This window comes from Periplaneta americana, chromosome 2 (assembly GCF_040183065.1).
Source record: "Periplaneta americana isolate PAMFEO1 chromosome 2, P.americana_PAMFEO1_priV1, whole genome shotgun sequence".
NCBI classification, from domain to species: Eukaryota; Metazoa; Arthropoda; class Insecta; order Blattodea; family Blattidae; genus Periplaneta; species Periplaneta americana.
The window spans coordinates 47,966,752-47,981,384 of NC_091118.1; the positions used below are offsets into that span (position 1 = coordinate 47,966,752).

At 35.4% G+C, this 14,633-nt stretch overlaps 1 protein-coding gene across 1 annotated transcript; it reads left to right on the top strand.

Moving 5' to 3' along the window:
* The first annotated feature begins 3,636 nt into the window (after positions 1-3,636).
* Positions 3,637-12,229, top strand: LOC138693198 (zinc finger protein 239-like). Its single transcript, XM_069816942.1, has 5 exons — positions 3,637-3,805; positions 4,055-4,185; positions 5,934-6,020; positions 7,565-7,629; positions 8,987-12,229. Exons 2-5 carry the CDS (start codon positions 4,060-4,062, stop codon positions 9,774-9,776), a joined length of 1,068 nt encoding a protein of 355 aa, XP_069673043.1. The 5' UTR covers positions 3,637-3,805; positions 4,055-4,059; the 3' UTR covers positions 9,777-12,229.
* The last annotated feature ends 2,404 nt before the right edge of the window (positions 12,230-14,633 follow it).

Consider the following 14,633-nt stretch of genomic DNA (forward strand, 5'->3'; position numbering starts at 1 on the left):
ATCATTGGCATGCATATAATTTAACAACAGAGCTATAATTTGAATTTTGAATGTATAAGTGACTTGGAAGAGAGTTAAAAAATTAATCTCTTCAGTATCCGGCTAATATATTTTGTATTTTTTACTTTTTGAAAATATTTGAAGCGTACAAGGGAAAAAACAATCTAAGTGAGAATGCTCTTAAGGGTGATGTCATCAGCTAATTCAGTATATTTCTGCAATATTTATCTTTCCTAATGAAAAAGTAGGAAAGGATGACTATCGTAGTGATAATTAATTCTCCTTTATGAGATTCGATAAGAAAAAACACTAACTTTGTAGTAATATACTGAATTAGATGATGAAATCACCCTTATGAATTGTCATTTTGATTGTTTTTCCTCTATACTCTTCATTTACTTTATCAAAAAACGACTCTGTAGTTTTATTAACCATACTTTTCAGAACATGCAGTAAAAATAAGCCTGCAATAAATGTCTCATGAAATTAGGGACACTTTTACTATCGATGATCTTTGTAAGGAAACTGAAGTTAGATATTACTGAGAAATGTGTAAGAGTACTGGGTAGTGCTGATAACAGTATTTTCGAGTATAAATATGGATATATAAAATATTTTTTTCCTCTGTTTTATCAAACACAAACTAATGTCCCTTGTACCATGTGATAAATAAATGTTGATGAGTCGTAACTTTTCCACAGAAACAAATTATCTTTCATTGTTTTAATGAAGAAGTGGCAGAATAAAAAGAACACAGAAAAAAAATGTTTATTGTTCTAAATTCAGGAATCATTTACTAAGAAACTACTTAAGATAAAGGTATAAAATTTTGTATACTAATGTAAAGTATACAGTTCTTCAAAATGAATGGATTACTATTTTAAAATGTTTAATCATTCAAGTAGTGAAAATGTGGAGATGTATGTCATATTTGCATAGAACAAAATAAATGTATGGGGATTTGTGACATTATGCTTGTGTAATTGAAAAATTAATATATTTTTTATTTCACTCATTTTCTCAAATATATATTTTTTTTGACATGGGGGAAAGTTTGAAAAGTGTACGATTAGAACTTCTTGCAATAGGTGTTCCTAACTGTTGACAATCGCAAATATTCTTTTTTCAATAGACTTTTCTTCCTGCTATGCCTATATTAAAACAATGAATGATAATAAGTTTCTGTGGCCAGCTCACAACTCACCAACAAATTGTTTATCACATGGTGCAAAGGACATTAGTCTGTGTTTGATAGAACCAGAGGAAAAAATATTTTATATTTTCATATTTGAGGGGCTTAGAACAAAAAGCAGGTAAGTGACGGAAACCTAGTTTTGAGGAAATTACAGTTAAAGTTCTACATACAATGAATTATTATACACTAGTTTGGTGAAATGATGCCCATATAGCAGCTCTGCACAGTGTGATCACTTACCGTACCTGATTTTATCCCAAAGAAACATCCTTTTGGGCTATCACAACACGCACTTACCTCATTTTTTAAATACTGTCACTTACCTGCTTTTTGTTCTAAGCCCTTCATTTATAGGCGAAAATACTGTAAACGGCACTTCCCAGTACCCTTAAGTAAGATGAAACAATGGATTTAACAAAAGAAAGAATACTATTGCCTTTAAACAGTATTATACTAGTTAATTCATTTACGTCACTTGACAGTATACTTTGAACTTTTTTTTTTCATAGTTCTTACATTAGCATTGAAGATTTGAAGCTTAAGATATGGAACTAGTCAAGAGTTATACAATTTTTGGAAAAGTCTATTTTCAAAATCAAATACTTGCAAACATTTATAAAAATCAAAGTAACAACTTCAACATTAATTTATGAAGTAAACATCAGTTACAGAAATGACCGATATTGATTTTAATATTATGAAATATAGTTCGATTAAAATACGGAATTTCTGTGCGTCCCGACACCTTGGCCAAAAAGGAGACTGTCTCATTTTCTACTGGATGTATGGTAAAAATTTTAACTCGTTAGCATGAAGGTTGTTGCAAGCCTATAATACACTGCTGAACAAAAAAAGCACAACAGTTGGATTTTCTGAGAAATCCCGATTTAATGTGCAAAAATGATACTGTACATACATTATATCTTCATATCATAGTGAAATAATATAATTTTAAGTAACAATTAATTTTAACAAAAAAGACGAAGATTGCCGATGATTCAAATGCCAATAGCAGAACCAGTTTGTTTGTGGAAATGGTATAATCCAATAGTTCTTAAACCATTTTCATATGATGTGAATTTTTCCAGAACTCCATAACACTTTAACTTTATGCTTTTGCTTAGTGCAAGGTAAGAAAATATTTTCATGAATAAGTACTGGTAGGTGTAAACTATTCCTGGTCCACTTTACTATACTTGTCTTTTTGAAAGATGGGACATGACAGTTAAGCGGCCGAGCTTGGAACTACAGTGCTATGTTGCCAATATGGACTACCATGCTACCAGCTGATGGAAGCTAGCAATTTGCGTTAAGATGGCTGACGTTAAAACATTCATTGACATTTGACGCGAAGGTAAGAAAACAATACAAAAATCGACAGAGAATCAAACACGAAACGTACCAATGCTAACACTGTGTGCACAATAAATGTCGCCAAGAGAGCTATTAAGCACTCGCAACGTGCAAACGGTAAGTTTGGCAACTCAACCGTTGTTACCATAGCAACAGGCCTACCACGCTATGTGACATTCAGTTGTTCTTCCGATCGCAACGCTCCTGTCATGTCCCATCTTTCAAAAAAACAAGTATAGGTGACCATTTTGTATGTGGAATGTAAACATCGAAAAATCGAATCGAAAAAGAGAGGAGAATTGGGAGGACAAATTTAAAAGGTACGCAAAAGGCGTCCTTGCAAGGGGTTGGGGGCTGTAAGAAACTAAATATGTGAGCTCCAAGCCTGTTGGCCACTAGTCTCATTCCGGGTTACGCTGCTCCACTGAAGGAGTTCTAGAAAATTTTGAAGGGGAAAAGCCGAAAATGGACGTAACCTCTTAGGTACCACATACGCGAGGGGACTGAATGTGATCAAGTGATCACATGATGGGACGAGGTGGAGTTGGCTGGTGTAAATCTGCACATTGAAATGAACTGCGTCATATCGCAGTGCAGGAAGAGTCGAGAAGACTTGTCTGTTTGCCATTAGAATGTAAACAGCGGCGCTGGGATCTTATGTTGTTACTCTGTGCGTGGGAGAAAGACAAGTCTGACTATGTAAAATAAGAGCCCGATTGTACTGCACAAGTGACGTAACAGCAGCGCGCTATATAGTACAAGCGACTGCAGTTCCACAAACAGAATGGTCGGGTACCGTAATACAAATTATTACAAACTCAAGTTTAGTTTACAGTCTTTACAAAAATCAGTTTTGTTAATAATAAAAAAAAGTTATAATTGAAACATTTTAAAAATGGAAATGAAGTTACAATATTGCTGGGATTATATTCCTATCGTGTTTTTTTATGCGGACCCCTGAGGTCTCGGACCACATTTTAAGAATTAATGTTTAGCATAAACGATATGGAAGATTTTGTAACAAAACACGGCATACTTGATTCCGTCGAATTATTGTTGTACACTTATTTACTAATATAATTATGTCAGTCAATACAAATAATGGGAAGAATTATGTGAAACGTGACATAAACATTGTGTTAAAAAAAACCAGAAACAGCCTACTTATATTTATTATGTCAACATTCTTGTAAGTGAGGCGAATGGACAATATTGTTGATAATATGATAAATCAAAAAGTTTAGCCTGAATAAAACGGTGAGTGAACTATTAACATTAGCTTGACAAAAAGCATTTTCTTTATTTGTGTACGAAACAGTTATGTGTCATTTAAAATTAAAGCATACATAAAGGAACGTACCCAGTAATGACATCATTAATTGTGTTAGCTGAGTACAGTTAATATTAGAGAAATTAATGTGTGTGGAGAGGAACATTGATACATTGATATTTATGTTGAAGTTGCATTGATACCTAATTTAGTAAAATACACCTGTGATGTTGCAGGTGTAATGGAAGGTGTAATGGATATCGTGAAAGTAGAAACTGATTGTTTGGAATCTACTTCTTGGTCTGGTCTATCTTACGATGTGAAACAGGAAATTGACCCACTTTCAGTGATGAAATGGGAGGCTGAAGTAAGTTCTGGTTTCAAATTTAATAGGTCTGTGCATTGTTTTATGTAGGTAATTGTGCAGAACAGCAGGGGCAAATGCTAGTCACAAAAGTTAGGCTTGCTCTTTTATTCATAGGGGAAGATGGGAGGATATAATAATTAATAATTAATAACATTTTTCGACCCTGCCAACCAATGCATATTGTTGTATTGAGCTGCACTGAACGAGCGCACATATTCTCTATAATGTCTGTCTTCTCTTGAATAGTCCTTCGGGAAAATGGATTTAATAATAAGGTTTCAATAACACACAATTCCGAACTCATTGCAATACTTCAAATTAATGTTTAAGAATTAATAATACATGCAGGAGCTAACACATTCATTCCGCTCATACAATTACATTGCACTCGCAAATCACAGCACATTCCCGCTGTCAATACTGCTTTGTGTAACGTTAAATAGTCGTTGGTGTAGCTCTCGGACCAGAGCTTCAAACAACACATAACAGAAGCATGTGCGCCTAGGACGGACTAAGGAGGAAGGCACTTGCGCGCACATCATATTCTCGCTATTTCTACGTCTTTCCTGTAGCTCCGAGAAACGAGCAAGCGTTGCGATAGTTTCGGTGTGCAACCTGCGGATGGTATTACGCCTATACAATGTTCCAAAAATCAAAATAAATTTTAATATACGTAATCTCATTTTGAGAAATACACATTCTACGAAAATATTGGGCTTGCGCAGCAAGCATAGCATGCCCTGAGAAATCGCCCCTACAGAACAGCTACAGAAGCGATTTTAATTGTTCTTTTTTTCTCAAAACCCTACATTTTTATCCCCTTTTTGAAATTAACTTAGAAACAGAAATAGGATAGCATTATTTTCATTCCATACTCCTCACAGCTGTCATTTAGCTCAATTAACATATCCCTTAGTATCATCTCTTCTTCTGCTAACAACGTCATATCATCAGCAAATGTTATACACTTTATTCTTCTTCCTTCTACTACTACTCCTCCCATGTTCTGTTCTCTAGATGTTGAACAGGATAGGTGATAAGGGCATCTTTGACGTACTCATCTCCCTATTTCATTTCTTCTCCTATCGTGATTTTGGCTCGTTGATTCATATAAAGATTACTGAACAGTTCCCCCCCCCCTCTTTCCAATCCACGCCAATTTTCTTTAGGATAACATCAGTTTATTCGGATTCACTCTGTTAAACGCCTTTTATAGGTCCATAAATAGTATATACACGTCTTTAGTTTTTTTTCTAGGTATCTTTCGCCGATTGTTCGTAGCAGTCCAATTACATCTCTTGTACCTTTTCCCTTCCTGAAGCCAAACTGCTCTTCTTCCAACTGTTTTGATATTATTAGACAATATTTTTTGTAATCGATATTTCGTTAGAAAATTGTGCAGCTTTTATACAGATAACTGTCCCACGCTTAGGTCTATTTTGAGATTTCGAGGCTGTTTTACTCCACACGTCACTCTTGTCCTGAGGGCCCGGTTGGTTTCATGTACATATTCATGGTTATTGGACTCACTCCTTTGTCTACACAGTGTTACTTTTCATTTCGCTATTTTTATTTGTCCAAAAGTTATAACAGTAATTCTTGTTTACCGAATTGAGTTCTGATACACAACTTAAACTTTACAGATCTTAAGACCATATTTTCTTCACTAATTGTACTTTTATACACTTTGTGTACCAGTATAGCCTATGCTGTAGTATGGAGTATGTTATTTGTAAATATCTTCACAGGATGAGCCAACCATGAAAACGGAAGGAAATTCCTCATTCTCAGTGATCTCTAGTCAGCAGATCTTAGTGAAACGTGATGAGAATAACGTGAGTATTCACGATGAATTGCTAGCATATTGTTTTGAGATAAAGGTTCAACTTTAAACCTGTTTGCGATATTCAGATTTTTCTTTAATCACGCGGCTGAAATTTATCTTTCCAGTGTAATAAATCAGTAACTTCCATTTTAATGTACTACATTTATTTACAATAATATTATGATGTAATTTTGTAGTGTAAAATATATACGTACATCCAGTGCTCATGTGTAATCTGGAATGCCGATCTCTGTAGAATTGGAAACAGGATAGTCTGGTCAGCATCACTGCACCTCTCAGAACTCCCTGGTGATTTACTAACTGAATGCAAATCTTGTTGTTCGAGATGTTTTTTTGTAATAGTTTAAGATGACAAATATTTATTTCTGATTGAAGTTGTATTGATTGGACGCAGGTTGAAATCAGAGTTCAGTCTCATTGTACGTTTTTTTTGGCTTTTTGTATATATCTGAATACATAACATTTTTAACACAACTTTTCAGAAGTCTTCAAGACTTTTACATCAGTGAAGTCTTATTGAGCCATCACAAATATACAAGCCATTCCTATATTAGTTATACAAAAAAACATGTAATTGTAAAAAAAGTACACCGTGTTTCAAACAGAATGATCTGATTTCATAAGGTTATATCTTTTACATGAAAGACGATAGTACCTCGCAGCAAATTTTAAAATACAGATCAAAAATAAAAGTTTCCCTAGGCACAAGTTGCAAGTTGTCGTTCACTTGATTGCTGGTAGACGTCTTCCTGGTGCAGCTAAATCGCTTGCTTGCTCATATTTCAACTGGACAGAACATCACCGCATTGGATCGGTCGTCAGAGAACTGTGGATCACACTTTGCACCACTGGCCTCCAAGATCGCCTGATCTCACTATATGTAATTTTTTTTGTGGAGGTTTGTGAAAGACTCCATCTATTTGCCTCCTCGTCTAACAACATTGGACGAATTGCTATGCTGTATAGTAACAGCAGTGACTCCAGTAAGACCAGACATGATGACGACAGTATGGAACGAATTTGACTATCGTCTAGATGTATGTCATGTGTCCTGAACATTTATGAAATGTGGATGAAAACATTTTATTCCTAAACGTATTTTAAAATTTACCCCAAGGTTTTATGTGCATGCATGTAAAAGATACAGCCATGTGAAATCAGATGATTCTATTTGAAAGACGGTGTATATAATTCATATTGAATTGAGCAATGCAGTAAAAATTTCAGTAAAACGTAAAGTTTCGTTTCTAAGTATTACAAATGTTCAACATTGCTTCCTCTTGTAACACGACATACATCTGTTTTGTAAGCGATTTCGTCCGAAATCCCACAAATCACGTCACTGTCAATGGTTGCAACTGCTTCTCTTATTGGAACTCATTCATTAGACTTGCATGAAAGTGTGGAACAAAAACTTTGTCTTTAATGTAGCCACACACACACGCACACACACACACACACACACACACACACACACACACACACACACACACAGTGTAGGAAGATAATCTATTTTTTTTTTTTACATTGAAGGAGAAATACCGAGTTACTTCAGTCTCAATGAAGACGGACATAGACGAGGATACAGCCTTACTAGGGTGAGTGCTTATGATACCATTGTTAACTTATTTAGAGAGACTTGAACATTAATCTAACTTTTCATCATCATCGTCCTCGTGGGAAAAAGGCATACGACTAATGTAAAACGTTTGAGTAAAAATATTTTTATAGGTGTTTGATCGGTAATATATTTTCCAATGAAAAATATCGTCCTTTATATTTTTCCTGCGTTATAAGCAACAAGTATCCCAATTAGCTTGTACAGGGACATCATTTTATTTTTACTTCAATTTTTATTGTACCTGCGTTTCTAAATGTACTTGATTCCCACCCCTTTCACTAATGTCCTTGCTAACGTCAGTCACAGAAACTTACAGCCGCTGTTGCTAGCAGTGAAGAAAACAGTACAAAGTACAGCGTGTTTCAGAAATATGTTGCATTTTGTATAGAAGAAAGAGCTTATATTATTGAAGTTTATTTTCACACAAGTATGGTGTGTAGCATAACTGAATTTATCTGTGTGGACTGAGCACAAGTGAAGATTAGAGTTACCGAAAGTATGGTACCCTATAATATGGTACGGTACTTAACAGCATTATTTAAACAAGAGTTTTGTTTTACTGTTTGTAGGTATGAAGGACGATGATGGAAACTGGAATTACTATATAACCGAATGTGAACAACAGTTTTTTTTTTTTCACAATTTTCTGATTATACCATTACGCAATATTTTCGTAGAAATGTCATTAATCTGGTAGATAAATTTAGAGCAACAAAGTGTACAGAAAGGAAGAAAAGTGTAATATGGCCAACAAAGATGACAGAAGATGCTAGAGAAAGGATGCAGCGAGGTCCTAATAAGTCGGTCAAGAAGTTAGCTGTAGAAATTGGGGTCTCTTACGGAAGTGGTCACAAAATTCTCAGGAATAAATTAGGTTAGTAATATGCTGAATAACGTAGACATTACATAATGTATATAACAGCCTGAAGAATTGAGTTTGTGAAAAAAAATTGTTACTATTCTACTGTTTTTTGATAATAAACTGTAAAGTAATGACCAAATTGAAAATCGTAATACTATATTTCCCTGTATCATAAATGGATACACTACTTTACTCTCCTCCTATAGCTAGTAAAATGATTTGTTTACATATTGCACTAGCAACTCCAAACTCCTGTAATGGAAGGGGGTAACAGTGTTTCCGAGTATAACCAGGTTAATGTTAAACATGTTGGTAAAAATAAAGTGATGTCCCTGTATAATAAAACTGTAATCATGTTTTCACGTTCTTTTTAATTTTCTCAAAATTATATACTTTTGTTAAAATTTAAGAACTGGTTTCACCATTAATTGTTCAATGTTTGTTGTAAATATAGGGACTTTTATTGTTTCAGCTGTACTAGAAAGAGCAGAGGAGTGGACAGTTGCACAGGTATTGAGGAAGGTACTGATATTTTCAGTTCCTCCGAGTTGCAGCTATCTAGATATAACACTTGTAATGAATCACATTATGGGAACAGATATTCACAGAGTAGTGACTTTGCTGAACCAGCAGTGAAATGTAATGAAACTGTGACACATACTGATACACAGGGAAGAAGTTATAAATGTGATATCTGCGGGGAATTTTTTAGACGAAGAGAAGAATTTATTGCTCACGCACGGATTCATGGACTGAAAAAGTCTTTCAAATGTGAAATGTGTGGTAAAGGATTTTCTACAAAAAATACGTATGTCACTCATATACGAATTCACACTGGAGAAAAACCATTCTCTTGTGAAATCTGTGGAAAACTATTTCGTGACAGCGGAAATCTTACAGTCCATTTACGATTTCATTCTGGAGAAAAACGCTATGAGTGTAAGTTTTGCAAAAAACAATTTTATAGAACGACGGAGCTTCTAAGGCATGAACGAATTCATACGGGTGAAAAACCTTACAAATGTAACTTTTGTGGGAAAGGGTTTGCGGAAGTTGGAAATCTTACAACTCACATGCGAGTACATACTGGTGAAAAGCCTTACAATTGTGAAACATGTGGGAAAGGATTTTCTAAACGTGGAAATCTACTTACTCATGTAAGAATTCACTCAGGGGAAAAACCTTTTAGATGCCCAATTTGTGGTAAGCACTTTTCTCAATATGGTCATCTCTCGGCTCATATGCGCATTCACACAAGATGAGGCACCTTAAGGTGCATCTAAATGCAATGAATCTGGGGACAATATTGAATGAATCAAGTTGTAAATGAACAATTAAGATGTGTCCATTTATGAAAGACTAAAGAGAAAGGGAATTACTGGTCGACGAAAGGCACTCTTTTCTTAAACTTTTTAACGGAATTATTATTGATCTTTATTTACATTTTAATTCTTGTATATGATGGATATACAGGCTGTTTCAAAAATGATGATAAAAAATTTAGGGTTGAAAAGTAAAAAAGATCCAGTAAACGTGGGTCGAAAATTAACCGTTTACGAGATAATTTTTTGTTTTTGCCGGTTTGGGCCAGCAGTGAACTGAGAGCCTGGATACGGTAAAGCAGCAAGATTCGCGCTTCGTATGTATGCCACATTCTCCCCATCCCATATCCTTTTAAGTGTGAGACGATATCTAAACATGATATGGTGAATAGTGGATAGGTAGAGGAGAATCTATACCTACATCACCAGATTTAAATCGTTTGGATGTTTGTGTATGGGATTATGCAAAAAGCCTAGTTTACACAACAGATATCACCAAATCTGAATAATTGCAGCATCAGATTGGAGATACCTTCCAATGTATGAAGTATAGCCCAGGATTGCTCGAGCGCATTCTTGGGTCTTTGTGGAGAAGATGCATTCAGGTGCATGGACAGCATTTTGAACAACTGCTGTAAAATTCTTCAGTTAACTTGTTCATACTGTACTGTACTTTGTTTATCTACAAACTTCACTTATTAAAAAAAAAAAGCTTCTTTTATATGTCGTCAATCACATTTCTATGCTGTTGAAGCGAAAATTATGAATTTTACTGTCTTGTGATTGATAAATTAAATAACATTTTCACTGCTTTTGTTGGAATTAGTACTTACTATTCAGCTGGCCTCAAACAGCACAAAATGGCATTGTCTCGTAAACAGTTAATTTGCTGACCCATGTTTACTGATCTCCTTTGGTTCTCTTCGTTTTTACTTCTCATCCCTAAATTTTTGACCATCACTTTTGTAACATTCTGTATACAGTATAACACAACACTGAGGGAAATTTACCATGAATAAGGTGAACTGTGTATGCTGGCTCAGACTCGTCTGTATTGTTTCATGCGTGCAGTTACGGGCATGTCCTATCCTTCCGACTATGTCATAGCAGCACTATTACATTGGTAAGTGAAGAGGAAAGGGAACCGAGCCTTGCTGATAGGAGCAAGTCCTAAGACAACTCGCTTGGGATCTAGTCTTCTGCTAGGAAGTTCACCTAATATGTGAAGTCAGGGTTTGCTGGCTAGCTCCGATGTTCTTGAGTAGTAACATGTATATTTGATTTGTCAGATTGGGACCAGCTCAGGGGTAAAGTATGGAAATATATTGTAAAGCCCAGTTCCCACAGTACTTGTTTCCTTGCTGGCCAGCAAGTTTAGTGCTCTGATTGGTACGCTGATGGCTCCCATGTGCAGTACTATGCTGGTTACTGTTCACCCACAGTATTTTCACAGTTCAAATTGGAAAATCATCTGCTGTTTCATCTGTTGCCGACACTCATGATGAAAAAGAAACTAAACCTTGAGTGGAAAACAACTGAAGTCCTACATTAACAATAATAAATGTTGTAATAAGGTAATTAAACCAGAAGTGTAAAACAGCCAAAGTCCGATATTTAATTACTTTTTTTTCTTAGAAACTAAGGAATACAGAAAAAACAGATTCAGTTTGAAAACAACGAACATGGCGACATGGTTTCAGCGGTGATACTGTATCATCATCTTTGGTTCCAGCCAAAAATAGCAAGCAACCTAATCTCGAAATCCAGCATGATAGCCACTGAAGCAGCCATCAGAGCGCATTATTTCCGGCAAGTAAGCACGCAGAGCAACTGTCAGCGCTCCCAGCTTGGCATCCATCACAGAAACAAGCACCATGGGAACCGGGTTTAACTTAGCGGAATGGCTTTTCATCTCGTTCACTGGTTTGATATAATGAATAATTGTAAAGTACTGTACAGAATTGTATTTTCTACTTCTTAGAAGCCAGTATTATAATTTCTAGCTTCTGTACTTGAGAACTGTTGTGTATGAATTCTAGAAGGTTCTGTGCTGATTATATGTAGGTCCACACCTGTGGAGTAACGGTCAGCGCGTCTGGCCGCGAAAGCAGGTGGCAAGTTACCTGGTTGAGGTTTTTTCTGGGGTTTTCCCTCAACCCAATACGAGCAAATGCTGGGTAACTTTCGGTGCTGGACCCCGGACTCTTTTCACCGGCATTATCACGTTCATATCATTCAGACGCTAAATAACCTAGATGTTGATACAGCGTCGTAAAATAACCCAATAAAAATTAAAAAAAAAAAAAATTACGAATATAGTCCTTGTTAGTTCTGATCATTTTCTGTTATTTATTATCCACTTAATCACTGCATTACTATTGTATATTATATGTATATTCATTTGTATTTATTATTAAATTATATTTAATTACTTAGTAACTTATATTCAGCTTTGGTTTGTCTTGTCATTTTCACTGCACCTTATTGATCAAATCCTCATACACCTTTAACACCTGATGACGTAGACGTATTCCAATACGCACTGGTGCACATGTAGTGTCTCAAAGGTTAGAGATGTGATTAATTTCTTTGATTCATTATATAAAGAAATCTGGGACATCCGAAGACACGCTGGTGTGTCCAGCCATTTGAGGCATAACAGGCCTTGCTTGCAGTAAAGAAGAAGAATTCATTATATAAAAATTCAGTCTCTAATACACTAACCTGCCTTCTTCTTTGCATACAGTCAGGGTGCGAATTAAGATTTCTAATGAGGGAGGGGATAGAATACTAGATAGAGAATACCACCCATAAAATTATTATTATTATCCTCATTCGATACGTCTCAACGCTTGGTCGCACTGTGTTGCTTGTCTTGCATCTTGATCTTAATAATAGTTATATCCAGTGCTGTCATGGAGGCCATATGGGGTCATACATTGTATGGGAATCTACAATTTTTTTAATTAATCGTATGGGGAAAAGAAAATTTTGTCTGTATGGAGCCATATAGCATATGGGTGCCTAAGTTTTGTATGCGGAAATCTGTACAGATTTTAGATTGTCTCTTGCTGTTTCTAATGTATTTTGTTTGATGTTCATAAACAAAAATTGTCCATCTCTGCAGCACTAGAATCCAGAATTATATAAAAAAATGGTTGAAAAATAAGAAGTGCTGCAAATACACACTCCAGGATTCATCGAGACAAGTGTGCATCTCAGTAGCGGACGCTGGGTTTGAAAGTTGAGGAAGCCAAGACGTGAATGATGAGAATATACAAATATAAGGCCTGTGACATACCTCATTACCAAGCGCAGAATTTATAGATTTTAAGAAATTAAAATTAGGTTTTCCAATTTATGTTTTAGGATTTTAAATCTTATGTTTAGGAATTTACATGATTTTAGGGAAAAAAATAAATATAAACAACATACTGTTAATATATTACAACGGCTTTGTAAAGATTGCCACTCTTTGGGACACTTTAAGTCCTAACCTACGAATTAGGTCTTTTTAGGTCATATTACATTTAAGAATGTTACTCTTTGCTACATAAAACGAACAAGAAAAACAATATTTCGAGAGTAACGAGATAGCAAAAAATTTGATTCGAACCTAAGAATCCGGGGCTTGCTGATTACTATTACATAGCCTAATTTTACAGCAAATTAACTGGACGTTCCTCTTTCTTCGCAAACCGATCAAATAGGCCACAACATACTGAATAACTGCTACTAGAAGAAGCTAGAGACAAATCTGCATTTGTTTCTAAACTCTCGATATATTTAAAATACTGTATAAGTGAATACATCTCATAACACAAAAGAATAAAATAACAAGAACACCTGCAAACAAGAGAAAATCTAACAACATAAATGAAAACTTTTACGCAGGGAGAGAAAACTAACAACACGTGACTCAATTTTCTAAAACCAAGAAGAGAGAAAGAGAGAAAGCTTCTGAATACAGCCGAAACCGGCCTTGACTATTTGTCAGCGGTGGGTAGTACGTCTCCAAATCGGCTCCCTTCGCGCGTTCTAGTCAAGTTTAAACACTCTTCTAACCAGCTATCTTATTGGTTGAACTGCTGTTGTCATGGTTACCGGGGAGTAGCGTCATGTAGCCGACTCCTCTCTCCCGCTCTCACATAGACACTGCAGGCTGCTAGATGTCGACTATACAGGTTACAGCGCTGTTTTTTTTCAGTACGAATTATTTGTACTATGTACAGTATAGCGAGCGGGCATCACCAACAGAATGTGGTCGACTTTACATAACTTACATCTTAGTCGTAGTGAATAATAAAATTAATATAAAAGGAAAAATGTTCGTCATTTGCTGTAACTTGTCTGTGATCTTAATTCAGCTGAAATTATTACTGCCATATTGTGTTCTGGTAAAATATTAGGGGAGGCTCGGCCTCCATTGCCTTCCCTGAAAATCCGCCGCTGGTGCATCTACGGTGGTGCTACATGGTGTATTCTTTAAATCAGGCTTGTACAATTATTAAAATGTAAAGCAAAACAATTTCTTTATTTCTTTTTTAACATTAAAAAATCATTAAATGATTGGAGAGATAGAGAGAGAAGAGTAAAATATATTTCAAGGGAGAAAACAAGGGATGGGGTGTATGGCCAAGAAAAAAATTACCATTACAGCACTGATTATATCCACGAGCAGGCTTAAGATAAGATGTGTAATTCCTAAGTTATTGATTGTTGCCAGTGTGCCGGTGATGATAATACATCAATATTATTATCTTTGCTTACTTTATACTGTACTTTTTAAAGTATACT

What these genes read in the sequence shown, in the direction of transcription:
- LOC138693198 (XM_069816942.1), top strand. Translation starts at nt 4,060, where the DNA reads ATGGAAGGTGTAATGGATATCGTGAAAGTAGAAACTGATTGTTTGGAA. An exon ending in TGAAACGTGATGAGAATAAC is followed by an intron (nt 6,021 to 7,564) that starts GTGAGTATTCAC and finishes TTTACATTGAAG; the next exon opens with GAGAAATACCGAGTTACTTC. An exon ending in GAGGATACAGCCTTACTAGG is followed by an intron (nt 7,630 to 8,986) that starts GTGAGTGCTTAT and finishes TTATTGTTTCAG; the next exon opens with CTGTACTAGAAAGAGCAGAG.